Source organism: Achroia grisella, unplaced genomic scaffold (genome assembly GCF_030625045.1).
Source record: "Achroia grisella isolate CSIRO2021 unplaced genomic scaffold, CSIRO_AGI_Agris_v1 utg149, whole genome shotgun sequence".
Lineage (NCBI taxonomy): Eukaryota > Metazoa > Arthropoda > Insecta > Lepidoptera > Pyralidae > Achroia > Achroia grisella.
Genome location: NW_026712644.1, coordinates 4,060,226 through 4,076,913, shown reverse-complemented (window position 1 = coordinate 4,076,913; position 16,688 = coordinate 4,060,226). Strand labels below are relative to the sequence as shown.

Genomic DNA, 16,688 nt, shown 5'->3' with positions numbered 1-16,688 from the left:
AAAATATCAAATATCAAATTATATGTAGGTAGTTTGAACCAGAGAACAAGGTGGTAAAATTAAATGTTGCACTAAATATGTGCTTAGGTTAGGTTAGGTTAGTTCCCAGGACGCGGCGAATCCCCTGGCTCCGGCATAGGCGCTCGTAGGTACACCGTGTGGTTTTTGGTGAGTACAAATCTCACGCACCGCCCCGCCCTCCTTCCGGCGGGGTGACGGTCTTTTGAAGATTTTCCACACGATAAAAAAAAAAGTTCCCAGGACGCGAGTGATCCTTGGAGCGTGGGCGTGGAGTGGCCCCGCGCCCAACTTCGTCGGCTCCTTCACTGGAGACCCGCGGCCGGAGTGCGGTCGAATGCAAATCCCAACCCGCATGAAAGCGTCTTTCCTGGTTTTTGTAGGATCACCGAGGGGTTTTGGTGGGTCGATTGAGTTCAGTCCCACAGTATTTGTCCGCACCCCTTCATAAAGGCGGACGTTTCGGTACTGAAACCTTACCCCTCAGGAAAAACAAATAAAAGAAAAAAGTAGGTTAGGTTAGGTACAAACAAAAAAACATCTAACACTAGCTGTACTTGCGGTTTCAATAGCATATAATTTATAGTCTACTAGCTGAGCCAGCGATTACACCCGCGTTAAATAAAAAAAAGTAATCTATGTGTCTCATGCATAAGCGGTAATAACTGTAAAGTTTCATCAAAATCCATTCAGTAGTTATTGCGTGATAGGATAAAGAAAGAAAGAAATAATCTTTATTCAAATAAACTCATTACAAGCACTTTTGAATAGTCATATTTTGATTCTACCACTCATTCGTAACGCAGACTCATCACAAGAAGAATGAGCAAGAAACTTGTGTGTTGCTCTTTTGAATAGATTTTTTTTTTATATAAATAATTAATTACTATTCAAAAGAGCAACACGCAAGTTTCTTGCTCATTCTTCTTGTGATGAGTCTGCATTCCAACAGTACAGTATAACAAGAGGCATGCGATAATCAACATAGAAATCGCTACGCACTCATTATTAGTGTAATCAGAGAATATTGTCAGTGCTATGGATTTTAACTTTTTCTATAAAAACATTATTGTCTTTAACGAATTCTTCATTTATAATGGATGACAAACATTGATCTCTTCAAACATTTTCGCGTTTATAATATTAATAAGAATTATTATTGAAGATACAACGTCTTCTCGTTGCAGCATTAAAATCTCCACGGAGTCCAAAGAGACCCAGAACTGCTGGCACTGACCATCTGCATCCTGAGCCGAAGGTCGACTGCGTGGTACTGCATCAGCCTGTAGACCATAAGTTTGATGTTATTTTTGTACACGGTCTTTATGGTATGTAATTTTATAACCGACTGATTATGACGACCTCGGTGATCTAGCGGTCTAACCGCTTCGATGATGGTCGCGGGTTCGATTCCTCGCACGGCAAACATTTGTATTCATGAGTATGTTTGTTTGTATCGGTCTGGGTGTTTTCTATGTATAATATATATGTATTTACAAAAAAATCTATGTATATGTATCAGTTGTCTAGTACTCATAACACAAGCTTTAGCTAGCTTAACTTGGGTCTAGATGGCGCTGTGTGAATTGTCCTGAGATTATTATTATTATTATTATAACCCTCCAAGTTTTTTTTTGTAATTACAACACGTGGCCCCACATAGTATACATAAGATAGTTCTCAGTGGTACTGGACTATTCTAAGGCTGGCCGCAGCTGGACTTTACAGGTTCACCGGGCGATAGGGGGCGAGTGCAGATGGCACTCCAAACCAAAGGAAGGACTTATGGAGCGGCTGAAGGCCAACTCCCGCCTGACGGATACGACTTTACTCTGAGGGCACCGCTAGGGGTTCGTACCTTGGCTCAGGCCGTCGTAATTTCGGTCCCCGTTTAATTTGGACGGGAGATCGATTGGATGGGACAAGGATTATGTAAAACTAGCCTTTGCACGTGGCATCACTCGCGTTAATTTATCCCTTTAGGGGTGGAATTTATCAAAATCCTTTCTTAGATGATGCCTACGTCATAGGAGCTTTATGCATGCAGTCTCAGTCCGATCGGTTTAAAAATCCCCTATTTTATCCCCTAGGGGGTAGAATTAATCAAAATCCTTTCTTAGCGGATGCCTACGTCATAACATCTACCTGCATGCCAAATTTTAGCCCGATCCGTCCAGTGATTTGGGCTGTGCGTTGATAGATCACTATGTCAGTCATCTTTGAGTTATATATAATATATTTAGATATAGATACCCACGTCGTCTCGTTACGGCCACTAATTATATTATTTCTGTTTGACAAAAATGCAATAGCATTACATTCTTCCTAAATTAAAAACTAAATCTTTATTTTTATAATCATGTACAGACTCATTTGAAAAGTATAAGAGCTGAGTTTCTGTCAGATGTTCTTGGCTTGTAAGCAGTCCAAACTGATGGAGATTTCATCATAAAAGCCTAAATAAATGAAGATATTTTGATTTGATTTGACTACTATACAAAGCATATTTATCGGGAACTAATTACCTTAATTAATATGTATATCTGAATATAAATAACTACTAAACTAATACACTTTCAGGTTCCCTCGGTAACACATGGAGACAAGGTGACTGGAGGCCGAAATACAAAATGGAACCAGATATTGTACCTCTAATCGATAGGAATTTAACAAATTGTGAATGCCAAAAAATAAATGAAACTGGTCTATATGAAGGTGAATTAAATGAAACGAATCTATATGAAAATGAATTAAACGATGTTACATTTAATGAATCTTTTTACGATGACATAAAAATAATACCCAGCGATGACGTTTTCATAACTGAAAATTTCTACAACAACACTTTGTTGGATCAAGTGGAAATCGTTGACAATTATGAAGTACAAGCCGAATTTGTAAGGGATTTATTTAATAAGGAAAACATTAATAATTGTGATCAATACGAATATAACAATGAAACTGGTTTAAATGAAGCAAACATATGTACATTTAATGAAGTTTACATAAATGAAAACATTAATGGTAAATATGAAGCTCAAAATGATATTAATCATAATTATAATGAAATTGCAAATGAAATTCATACGAATGATAGTAACTGTTGTAAATGTGACAAAACTAATGAAAAGAGAGTAAATATTAATGTTAGTGATAAATATGAAAATATGGAAACTGATATAAATGAAAGTGAATCATGTAATTGTAAAACAAATGAAAGTAGGCGCTGTGATGTAGGTTGTGGGTGTGTTTGTGATGAATGTTATTCTACATGTTGGCCCAAAGATTGGATAAAAGAAGATTATCCTAACGCTAGAGTTATATCGATTAATTACACGAGTGACCCCCATCTGTGGAGACCGCTATGGGTTAAAGAAAGTAAGAGGTAAGAAATGTTTTCTTGCAAATACACACTTCCTAAAGAGTCTGCAAATATCGTTTAAAGTTAATATTTTTTATGGGAATGGACATTAAATTCAATACAATATGATACAGAAAGATATTTAGGATCTATATATTTACTAGCTGTGCCTGCGATTTCATCTACATGAAATTTGTAGCCTATTTGTTATTAGCTATATTACCGTAAATTTTCATCGAAATTCGTTCAGTAGTTTTGGCGTGAAAGAGTAACAAACAGCCATCCATCCATATTCACAAATATTCGCGTTCACAATACACTAGCTTTTGCCCGCGGCTTCGCTTGCGTTAATTTATCCCCTTAGGGGGAAATTGTCAAAATTCTTTCTTAGGAGATGCCTACGTCATAGTAGCTTTATGCATGCAAAGTCTCAGCCCGATCGGTTTAAAATTGACAAAGTTTCATACGAACTTTCATCCCCTATTTTATCCCCTTGGGGGTAGAATTAATCAAAATCCTTTCTTAGCGGATACCTACGTCATAACATCTACCTGCATGTTAATTTCAGTGGTTTAGGCTGTGCGTTGATAGATCACTATGTCAGTCACCTTTGAGTTATATATATTTAGATATTAGAAAGATATTTTTTGTTGGCTTAGTTAAGTTGTCTCTTAAACAAATAAATCAATGTAATTGGGATTGTTAGTAATGTGGACTTGCTAGCAATTATTGTACATTGCTAGTCAGATTGACATCCACGCGGTTTCCCCTGAAAACCATCGTGTTAAATTCATGGTTTTGCCACGATGTGCTAACTGACTGACTTCATGCTCATCTTATCATCTTCCACTGGTGCCCCGCCAGCGTAAACCGTTAGCGCAGGCGGGTGCACCATACCATTATCATCCATTATAAAATAATGTACATAGAAATCATCCAATCATTTTCTTTTTCGCACTATCCCACTTTACATGGGTTCGGCTCTTCTAATTTTGCGGCGCCAGGACAATCCAAAAAAAGCAAATAAATAAATGTAATTATTCACGTATACTCGTCTAACTGTTAGTTATCAATTTCATCAGGTTAGTGTCAGGGTTAGCTTGTTAGCCGTTTCCAACTGCCGTTAGGCGACCGTTACCACTTACAATCAAATGGGCATCTGCTGGTTTGGCATTTCATTTATATGAAAGAACTAGCTGTACCAGTAATTTCGTCCGCGAGGAATTTATTTTTATTTTCCTAAAATAAAATAATTTTTCTAAGATAAAAGTAGCCTAAGTTATAGAGTTATATATAGTTATAGCCTAAGCCTAAACACACAAAAATACGTTTTTAAAGCAATCATTATCATCATCATCATCTCAGCCCGGAAGACGTCCACTGCTGAACAAAGACCTTCCCCAAAGATCTCCACGACGATCGGTCCTGCGCTGTTCGCATCCAATGCCTTCTAGCGATCTTGATCAGATCGTTGGTCCACCTTGCTGGAGGCATTCCCACGCTGCGTCTTCCGGTCCGGGGTCGCCACTCGAGGACTTTACTGCCCTAACGGCCATCTGTCCCACGAGCTATGTGCCCTGCCTATTGCCACTTCAGAGTCGCAATTCTTCGGGCTATGTCGGTCACTCTGGTTCTTCTGCGGATCTCCTCATTTCTGATTCGATCACGCAGAGTAACTCCATTGCCCTCTAAGTGATTCTGAGCTTGTTCATGGGGCCCACAGTTAGCGACCACGTCTCTGTGCCGTAAGTCATCACTGGCAACACTCATTGGTCATAAACCTTCGTCTTTAAAGCAATCAAAACATGAAATTTGAAAAATACTTTTTTTTCCTAAGTCTTTATTTTTTCCTATCCAAACCAGTTTATACGTTTTTTACAAAAAAGGCTGGCAACCCTACTTACCATCATCTTAGTTGCCATTAGAATTCAATAAAAAAATGTATGTAAATTTGCAGGTTACGTTTACACGAGCGAGCGCAACAGATGACAGAACAACTCTTAGCATTAAATGTGGGGGAGAAACCAATCATATGGGTAGGACATTCAAAAGGAGGCCTCTTCATAAAGCAGATATATTGTGAAGGTAATATTTTGGGGCGTAGCTACCGTATCAATTACACGGGTCCTGTACAGAGTGGGTCTAAAGATAGCTTTTAAAAAAACAATTATTTAAATTTCAAGAGGATTTCATCATATTTAAATTTCAGTAACAGAAATAGAAACAGAAATAATCTGTATTCGAAAACTCATTACAAGCACTTTTGAATAGTCATATTTTGATTCTACCACTCATTCGGAATGCAGATTCATCACAAGAAGAATGAGCAAGAAACTTGTGTGTTGCTCTTTTTAATAGATGTTTTTTTATATAAATAAGTACATTATAACAGACGGAATGTATCAAAAGGGTAATTTTTTTTATGAATACAATATATTGATGTGGATTCTAACACGGCTTTTTCTGAACCATTGTAACTACTGTATTGTGAAACTGCAACAGTCCCCCAGGGGCGTGTGTAAGACCCAACGTGCATGAGCAAAAATTAACGTCCAAAATTATTTTCATTTCACAAATGACAAAAGTAAAGAAAAGCAATTTCTTCTTGTCCCGCAGCAAAAATTAACTTCCCAATTTTGTTTTATTTCACAACTGACAAATATACATAAGTATAAAAATTGACAATAAGATAATAATAATAATAATAAAACTCTTTATTGTGTACACATAAAATAATAAGAAAATACAGTAAATAGTAAAATAATAACAAAAGGCGGTCTTATCGCTAAATGCAATCTCTTTCTGATAAAATATCAAGATACCAAAGGATATATTGGAATTACCCTTAAATAAATTCAAAACATCTGTTAAATCATATTTCATACTCACTAAACGATTACTTGAATGACGAGCGTGCATGGCAATAGTTGTTCATGTTCGGGATTTTCATTTAATGTTAGACATAGACACCTATATAAATACCTATAGAAAACTCTTTATAAACTATAGAAAGAATGTCAGATATAAGGTATGGCAACGCCAATGTCATTGTTGGTGATAGATCTTGCCAGGAAATCTTTGTTTTCATTGCCGAAAACACCAATATGTGATGGTGCCCATAATAAAATAATATCATAACATTCCAATGAGAGCTCATATAATAATTGCTTAACCTACATTATAAATAATCTGGCTTTAAAAAAAAAGTAATTCAATTGAGTTTCTTGCCAGTTCTTCTCAATTGGATTTACATACCAAACTGGACGGTAGGGAAAAAAAATTATAATGTAAAAACTTGATATTCATAAGCGGCTAAAATGTTCTACATGAATAAATGATTTTTGATTTTTGAATTTACTCTCTGCTACCAAAAGGTTAGGGAATTTACTATGTATATATATAGGGAAAAAGATGTGGAAGCGTCTGTCGCGTACCTGTATGGTTCTGCGGATTTCTTGGGCTTCAGGGTCTCGAAGGTATCTTCGCTAGCTTTCCAGTTTCACAGTAGGTTTAACACAGTTCTAATTTATTTTAATTCACAACACAAATGCGCGCGCGCTTTAAGGCCGCTGTGCGGTCAGTTCAGTACTAGGTAAGGGAGGGGAAGGGAACCGCGGGAACACAAACTAACGGACTCTAATATAATAATCTGTGCTTACGATAGTACAGGGTAGATTTTGAACAGAAATGTAAAAAATAGCAATTTCTTGTTTTTCCGCATCAGCTATAAATGTTTTAATAAATTAATTGCCGGAAAAAAGGCAAGGAGAATGTATATTTAATTTGAATTGTTTGTAACAAATTTTGGAAAAAGTGACAGATAATTGAGATGAATAAACATTTTTTTTTTAATATACCTTTTTAAAAAACATTGTTATGACTCTTCAAAAGTGCTTAAATTAAGTTTATTTGAATAAATTTATGCAATTTTTTATTCTTTTTTGAGAAATCTTTACGTATGGCCCAACAAAAACAAATGTTTATACGGGGCCCCGCCAAGGCACGCTGCACTTCTGTTATTGTTTAAACCTTAACTTTTAAGTTACTCTTATCATCATTGTCAATTAAACTTTAGAGAAATATATTAATCCAAAAAACTTGTTCACAAGCGACTAAAATGTCCTACATAAGTAGAGGACGGCCTCAGTGACCTAGCGGTAGCACACCTCTTTACTTCCGATGGTCGCGGGTTCGATCGCACAGTACTACTGTACTGTATCGGTCTGGGTGTTTTCTATGTATATTATGTATGTATTTACAAAAAATCTAGCTATTTATATAGCGCTGTGTCAATTGTCCTGATTGTTCACCCGCATGAAATTTATAGCATATATGTTATTCTGATGTATAAGCTATATATTGGACAATGTATTATTCCTATGCGTGTATCACAGTTACTGCTTGCATTATTTTGTGTTGTGTTGTATCTATTTATTGCATGTTGTTATGTATGTATGTATATATATAATATTAATATTGGTGTATACTGTTTATATATGTAATATGTTATGTTATTCATTATTATTCATTTGTCATTATTATTATTATGTTTTTTTTTATCTCTCCTATTCTAGTGCCACCTCCCACCTTTTGTTTTTTTCTCCTCTACCCAAAGGTTGCCTGGAAGAGATTGTATAAGCGATAAGGCCGCCTTTTGTACCCTTTTATTTTAATTACTCTATTAATGTAATTTTTCCTGGTGCAATAAAGAGTATATAAATAAATAAATAAATAAATGTCATAAAAATCCGTTCTGTAGTTATTGCGTAAAAGAGTAACAAACATCCATCCATACTCACAAACATCCGCGTTTATAATATTAATAAGATAATTTGTAATATAAAATATCCTGCGATTTCGTAAATAATAGTAAATTTAGTTATAACTAGCTGTTCCCACGACCTCGTGGGGTGTTATTTTTCTAAAATAAAAGTAACCTAAGTTACTACTTATTACATCAGCTACCTGCCAAAAAAGTCCCATCAAAATCGGTCCAGCCAATTCAGAGATTAGCCGGAACAATCAGACCGACAGACAGACAGGCGACAAAGATAAAAAATGTTATTTTGGTATATGTACCGTATATATATTTCTATGCATGTAGTTAAAAACTGTTATTTCAATATTACAAACAGACATTGCAATTTTATTTATATGTATAGATTTATTTTGTTACATTTATTTATAATTGTTTCAGCATATGAAGCATATTTAAAAACTGAAAAAGATTTATTTAAAACTAATAATAGTAATGATGTAGAACATAATGAGACAGAATATTTAGATATGACTAAACATAATAACGACAACGAAATATACAACATAAAAGATTATAAAGATAATAAAGAAGAAAAAGAAATTACAGAAGAAACTGACAAAGATTATAAAACAGACTCTCAAATAACAAAACTTATTAATGATGTAACTGAACAATATTCTGAAAGGAGCAGCGTCTGTAATGTAACAAATGTTAAAGAAAGAATGTGTAAAAGAAACGAAAATGAACAAATTAGAAAAGATTTTGATGGAGTTAGTGAATCTGATTTCAAAATCATTGATCAAGAAAGAGGTAGGATCTACAGTGTTACAAGCGTTAATAAACATATAATTGCAGATGTTGAAAATGCCAATGAAGATAATGAATTTGTTAATAATAATATACATATAGAAGTAAATGTAGTAGATAATGAACTGAATAATAATGTTAAATGTGATACAATAGACAATATTGTAAGTGTTGATGCAGATAAAGATGTTGTAAGAATTGATGATCAAATGAGGTCTTCAGAGAATGAAGGTAAAGTTTAAATGTTGGAATTTTAATATACAACTAAAAAAAAAAACTTTTTGCCCCGCACAACCACATTGTGGAATCACCTTCCAGCAATGGTATTTCCGAACCGATACGATATTGAAACCTTCAAGAAAAGAGCTTATTCCTTTTTAAAAGGCCGACAACGTACTTGCAATACCCCTGGTGTTGCGGGTGCTCATGGGCGGCGGTAGTCACTTAGCATCAGGTGAGCCGCATGCTCGTTTGTCACGTGTTATAAAAAAAAAACTTTTTTAAATTTGAAAGTACAAACGAGTTAACGGTCCAACTGATGGTAAATGGCAACCGTCTACTATAGGGATGTTCAAGTATTACTTAAGAGCTAATGGGGTAGATATTGCTTTGCTTATTTTGGATGACATGTTTATAGGGGGTGGGGGAATGGGGGTCTAGATGATTACGTCATCGGTCACGCCTCTTACCCTGTAATTTCACTGCCTAATCTGCACCCTACAACTGAAACAGCTTACAAAGCAAGCTGCTTGACGGCTGAATAGCTGAGACTGAGGTACACACGCGGACGAATTTTTCCTGTCTACCTTTCATGATGAATTTTTAATCACTACAGAAGATCCTGAGTCGAGGATACATAGTCTGTGGTCCAACAGTGTAGGCTTCATGTTCTACTCTGTGCCCCACAGAGGGTCCCCGCTTGCAGACTTCAAAATGCCCATCACGGCCAGGAGTATAGAGCTACTGGAAATAAGCAAAGGTAATTGAAAGACCATTTTTTATGTAACTATCTACATTTATTTTCTTTTCTATAGATGACTAGCTGTATCCGTATCTTCGTCCGCGTGGAATTTAACTTCAACAAGAAAATCGGTCCAGCCATTTCAGATATCAGCCGGAACAAACAGACAGACAGAGAAAAACTGTAAAAAATGTTATTTTGGCGTATGTACGGTATTTATATTCATATGTATGTAGTAAAATCTGTTATTTCAATATTACAAACAGACACTCCAATTTTATTTATATGTATAGACTAGCTGTACTCGCGACTTCGTCTGCGTGGAATTTAACTTTATTTTTCTAAAATAAAAGTAGCTTAAGTCACTCTTTATTATATCAGCTACCTGCAAAAAGTCCCGCCAAAATAGGTCCAGCCATTTCAAAGATTAGCCGGAACAAACAGTACTCGTAACTTACATTTAAGTTCGAGGAGTGCAAGGAATCGAACCTGCGACAATAAGACAATAAAAATAAATAATAAATAACCCTTTACCATCAGATGGGCCGTATGCTTGTTTGCCACTATCTTAGTATACAAAATCTTTCAGATTGCACCTTGGTCCTCTCTCTACAAGAACGATGGCTGCGAGCGACCGCACCAGCTAAACCTGCAGTCAGGAGTCTGGTGGAAACCACACGTACCCTCATGTCCATTCTATGGTTGAGAATTGTCAGCATTCACTCCGCTGGTAAGGAATATTCTATACAGTAATATCTGTCAACACTCTAGTAAATTGAAACACTACTAACAATTCCCATTCTCTCCTATAAATTTATGTAATCCTGGTACTTTCACTGTAAAACCACTGTTTCACACTTGCCTTTTTATGTAACTGAAATGGTAAGTCAACTGACGGCAGGTTTTTTTTCAGATGCCGGTATTGGAGGATTGTACGGCGTGTCGGTTGATCATAGGGAGATATGCAAACCTTCCAGTCGACACTGTATGCTGTACAAGGAACTACTAAACCTTATGAACACTGCACTTAACAAATGTCGCTGTAATTGAAATTAGATAGAAAGAATTAAAAACCAATAACATTAACGTTAGAAATACATAGTATGGGCGGATCTACCAGAGGGATTTTAGGCTGTAGCCCAGGGCACCGTGGATATAAAGGGACCCCCAGGTCCCACTGAAAATAAGTGATGATATAGATAGACTTCTATATATCGTTTATTTGTTTGTTACTAATCACACACAAATACAAATTCATCATCATCATCATCGCAGCCCGGAAGACTTCCACTGCTGGACATAGGCCTCCCCCAAAGATCTCCACGACGATCGGTCCTGCGCTGCTCGCATCCAATGCTTTCCCGCGATCTTGGCCAGATCGTCGGTCCACCTTGCTGGAGACATGTTCTTTTATTTAGAATTTAAAAAACAGCATCAGGGGTGGATCTATTTAAGGGCTTTTTAGGTTATAGTCCAGGTCCCTGTGGATACAAAGGGGCCCCTAGGTCCCACTGAAAATAATAGGCGATATTTAGAAAAAAAATATATCTTACATAACAAAAACTTTTAAATACAACTTACAATACAGACAATAAACTTTACTCTTGAATACTCTATGACTAAAAAATTTATTAAAATCCGTTGCATAGTTTCAAAGATATAAGCGAACAGACAGCGGAAACGATTTCATTTTATATTATGTAAAGATATTGAAAGTCGCAAAATAAAAAATGTTTTACTGCCATCTAGCGTATTTTTGAGGTACTTCTCTTTGTACTATTTAATAGTAGCCAATTAGTGCGTTAAAAGTATGCTAGATGGCGCTAAAAGACAAAATCACCTTTTTATTTTCTATCTTCTACAAAAGAACACTTGAAATGAACCCTGGCGAATCTTTGTCGCCCAAACATTGGTGGTGGAATGTAATAAATAATGTTTAAGAATTTATAAGAATAATATTGTAAATAAATGATATGAATGTTTTTATTGTATCAATAAATTTGTTTAGTTTTGTTTTCATTCGCCTTTTATTATGTATTACCTTTTACCCGCGGCTTCGCTCGCATTGAATCCATTCAACTTCATTGGCTGCTAGATGACGCTGAAGTAGCAAAATGCTGATATTTTATTTTGTTTTTTACATTATAATTTTTTTTTTTTTAAATTATAAGTATCCTATGTTAATTGTAATACCTCCATGAACATGTGTACAAGATTTCATGATGATCGGTTCAGTAGTTTTTGCGTGAAAGCGTAACAAACATTCCTACTTTCACATTTATAATATTGGTAAGGTTTTGGACGCTAGTAATATGTGGACTACCTGATGGAAAGTTCTAGGTTGGTAGTAGTGGCGTAGCTGCCTAAAAGCTAGGCTGGGCAGTGCCCCGGGTCCCTCAAGCTCAGGGGGCCTACCAGCTTATACTCTAAGGGCTGGGCTTACCAGAAAATCTTGATCGAACTGAACTTTTCAAAATAAATATGACAAATTGCAACCAGACTTTAATCATGGCAACTCAGTTGAAATTCGAAAATCTTGGGCTAAGACTTTTATCCATAGTCGTAAACATTTTAATAAAAAAAAAATCGAAAGTTATACCTTAGGAATTCACCTAAATTGTTTGTTGGTTGGTCGTGTTGTCAATTTGATGTATAGTGATATGTGCGTTTTAATAAAACTGTAATGTAAGGCCCCAGAGCTAAGCAGTGGAGCCCAATTTTTTGATTTGTCCCAGGGCCCTTGGTTATCTAACTACGCCACTGGTTGGTAATAATTGTCGTATTTTATAACAATATAAGTAGTACAACCTATAAAAATTTAATAATAAATAATCTGTTATATAGATTGCCCCAAACCAAATAACTTTTGAAGGTGCAATTTCCTCACCGGAAATTTCACTAAATGCATATGAAATAATATACGGTACTTACTTTAAAAAAAATGTCTCTTTATTCTTGCTTAACTGTGAAGCGGCTAGACCGATTTTAACGGTACTTTCACTCGCAGATAGCTAATGTTATAGGGAGAATCTTGGGTTACTTTTATTTTTGAAATATTTACTAGTTGTGTCCGCCTTACTAGAAATTTATAGCCTATGTTATTCTGATGTATAGACTATATTACTGAAAAGTTTCATCACAATCCGCTCAGTAGTTTGTGTGAAAGATACAATATATAACCGCGAATTCCGTTGCGCCTTAAAATTAAATATGTTAAGTTTAGTTACGCAATAAACTAAACGTTTGAGTTATCAGCAGTTTGTATGGGAAAATAAATTTGTTGTTCTTACTATTTTACATGCAACTTCTTTATATTTTATAACCGTTTAAACCTTTCCAGTACTTCCACAAATATTTCAAGACTAAAATTAGCGAAATCGGTTCAGCCGTTCTCGAGTTTTAGCGAGACTAATGAACAGCAATTCATTTTTATATATAGAAGATATTTCTATATAATCCGGCTGACTACTGGACTTTTTGTACAGTTACAGTTACAGTCTACATGGGTATTTATTACGGGTAGAATTGAGCGAGACTGACTCGATCAATTCTAGCGCTAAGGTTCCTATGTGTGAAGAGTGTGAAATAAGCAAAGGTAACTGTAAGCCCAAACTCTATCCCACTAACTATCTATAACTTCATGTTATCCTGGTACTTTTGATCTGTAACTGTAGGGGGGCCCCTACAGTTACATTTCAAAAGTACCAGGATAACCTCCCCTTAGTGGGGGAAAGGGATTGTTAGTAATGTGGACTCTCGACCCCATTGCTAGCAATGTACCATGTCAGGTTGACCTCCACGCGGTTCCCCCTGGAAACCATCGTGATAAATTCCAGGTGAAATTATCACGATGGGCTAACTGACCTGACCTCATTCTCATCTTATCATCTTCCACTGGTGCCCCGCCAGTGTATGCCGTTAGCGCAGGCGGGTGCAACATTACATTCCATAATAAAAAAAATATTTCCCTTCCACCCTAATTCTAGCGCTAAGGTTCCTAATTCTAAAGGGATTGTTAGTCATGTGGACTAAGAACCCCATTGCTAACAATGTACCATGTCAGGTTGGGCTTCATGGAAAACCATCATGGTAAATTGCCATTTGCCAAAATGTGCTAACTGACCTGACCTCACACTCACTGGCGGGGCACCAGTGTACACCGTTAGCGCAGGCGGGTGCACCATTACATTATGATCCATAAAAAAAAATGCAGGGGAAAAGGATTGTTATGTGGACTAATAACCCCATTGCTATTTACCAGGTTCAGGTTGACCTCCACGCGTTTCCGTCTGGAAACCATCACGTTGTTTCTGGTGATATTGTCACGATGTGCTCTGACCTGACCTCACTCGTCCTATCATCCTTCTAAAAACGTTAAATATTAAACTGTTATTATGTGTGAAAGTCTTTGGCTTTTTTATTATTTTCTTATTGGAGGGTTCGGGCAATTGTCAGATGTAAAGACCAGTAACACTGCGAGAGACTAGTGCCTCTTGACGTGAGCTCTCTTGACTGCCTAAATCTGTTAGGTTACTCGTCAAACTTTCTATTGTCTTTTCACATAGATCTGTTCTGCTCGCCCTTTATCAAAGTTCGCTACCTAGACCCGTCAGGGACAAGAATTAAAGGATATCCTTAGGAGCGATGGTTTTTATCTCCTCAGGATAGAGTGTAAACTTTCCAAAGGAGATATTTCGCTTATGCATGAATGGGCTACAACTACATAGGATGTGTAGTGGCGTTTCCTCTTCAGTTTGGCAGAATCTGCAGATTTCTGTTGTGCATAGGTCTTAGTGTGTTTTTATATTGATTCAACATGTGTATAGTTAGACTTTATTTTTATTAATAAATGAATAAATAAATATTGTTTTTTTTATTTGTCTCTGGAAGAAATACTATCTACGATACAGGTACGGCCTATAGTCTGTTTTTTAATCCAGGAGACAAATTTGACATTACCAATGTTGCCAGGTTTTTGGATTTTTAAATAGGGTTGTGGCACTATCGGAAATTAAAACTAATATGTCAAAATAAAAGTTTCCGATTAAACAATCGGTATCGCAGGTACACCACTACCCCGCTGTAGGTGGTAACATTATTTTAAAATTTCACATTTACACCCGTTAGTTTAGTCTCCGGGATTAAAAAACTGACTATAGCAGTAAATTCTCTGAAATGTATGCTTATTTAATAAGAATGTAAGTTTGTGAGAATGTCTGTAAATATATGAAATAGGTGTCAATAAATTATTATTATTATTTAGTTTTATTATCAGTTTTCTGTTCCTTCGCAATTTTTTTTTATAAATAAATGTAATACCTTTTATAACACACAAATGGCACGCAGATGGAATTATAGAGCGGTCGTCTTATGATTAAATATAACATATAACAGATTTAGCACAATTATATTTGGTACGCTTTATATAGTGAGACCCCGTTTAACTCGGGTGATACTTTCTAATAAGTTCCAGCGCTAAACGAAACAGCGATAAAGAATATAGTCATCTTTAATAGAGTAGAAAATCATCTATTCAAATACTAGCTACTCGCCCCGGCTTCGCCCGGGTGTACTTGTGTTATATATATAAACCTTCCTCTTGAATCACTATCTGTTTAAAAAAAACCGCTTCAACATCCGTTGCGTAGTTTTAAAGATTTAAGCATACATAGGGACCATCACAAGAAGAACGAGCAAGAAACTTGCGTGTTGCTCGCTCTTTTTCTTTCTTTCCTTTCTTCGGAATCATTACTATAAATATTTCAGTTTTCTTATTCAGTTAAATCCTCGAGCTCAATATTATAAAGAAACCGAAAAAGCGCTAAACGAAATAGAGTTAAACAGGGTCTTTCTGTATACATACATAGGTAGTAATTTAGGCTGCATAAAAAAATTCAACGAAACAGTTGTCATAATCTTGTAATTTAAAAGTATAGTATTAATTTATATATATATATACGTAATTAAACAAATTTATAGCATTATAAACATACTAACTTTGATATTTAACTTATTTTCGAGGTGGAATCATAGATTATGACAACTGCTTTTTTAAATTTAAGTTATATTAAAAGCAGTTTATATTGCTTTAAAAAATTAAACGGACTTATATAGATTGTGCTAATTCCGGTATATGTTATTTATGTAATATGCTCATAAGAAATACCAATAAAGAAGAGACAAGATAATATTCAGCCAACATTTAAACGTCTGCTGTTTAATAGTGTTGATTGCAGCTTCCCAGATGCCGCCAAATTTATAAATTAATATACATGACCGCTCTATAATTACCTCAGTGGCTCATATAGATTACATTTTAAAACGGTGGGTACATAATCTGACCAGTGGCGTAGCTACCTAGGGGCTAGGCGGGACAGTGCCCCGGGGCCCTCAAGCTCAGGGGACCCTCGAACCCTTACCAGAAAATCTCGAACTGAACTTTTCAAAATTTCTCCCATTTTCAAAATAAATATTCCAGATTGCAACCCAAGTTTAATCATGGCAACTCAATCAATTGAGAGAAATTCGAAAGTTATACCTTTGGAATTTCCCTAAATTCTTTGTGGGTTGGCAGTGTTGTCTGGCGGATAGCGATATGTGCATTTTTAAACTGTAATGTAGGGCCCCTGTTGAGCAGTGGGCCCCATTTTTTGATTTGCCCCAGGGCCCTTGGTTACCTAACTACGTCACTGAATCTGACACCAAGGTTGGTCACGCCCTATGCGTATATAACAAGGAGCAGGGTAAACAAATGGCGATTCAGGCGATGGTACGGAGATGAC

General features: G+C 36.0%; 1 protein-coding gene across 1 annotated transcript in view; it reads left to right on the top strand.

The window, feature by feature from the left end:
• The window catches only part of LOC131840654 (uncharacterized), a 35,600-nt gene extending 23,675 nt beyond the window's left edge, over window positions 1-11,925 (top strand). The window contains exons 4-10 of the mRNA XM_059188829.1: window positions 1,206-1,346; window positions 2,599-3,403; window positions 5,337-5,464; window positions 8,577-9,176; window positions 9,781-9,924; window positions 10,496-10,636; window positions 10,820-11,925. Of these exons, the coding sequence (XP_059044812.1) occupies window positions 1,206-1,346; window positions 2,599-3,403; window positions 5,337-5,464; window positions 8,577-9,176; window positions 9,781-9,924; window positions 10,496-10,636; window positions 10,820-10,956 (2,096 nt within the window). The 3' untranslated portion in view covers window positions 10,957-11,925. The remainder of the gene's footprint in view (window positions 1-1,205; window positions 1,347-2,598; window positions 3,404-5,336; window positions 5,465-8,576; window positions 9,177-9,780; window positions 9,925-10,495; window positions 10,637-10,819) is intronic.
• Window positions 11,926-16,688: the final 4,763 nt, after the last annotated feature.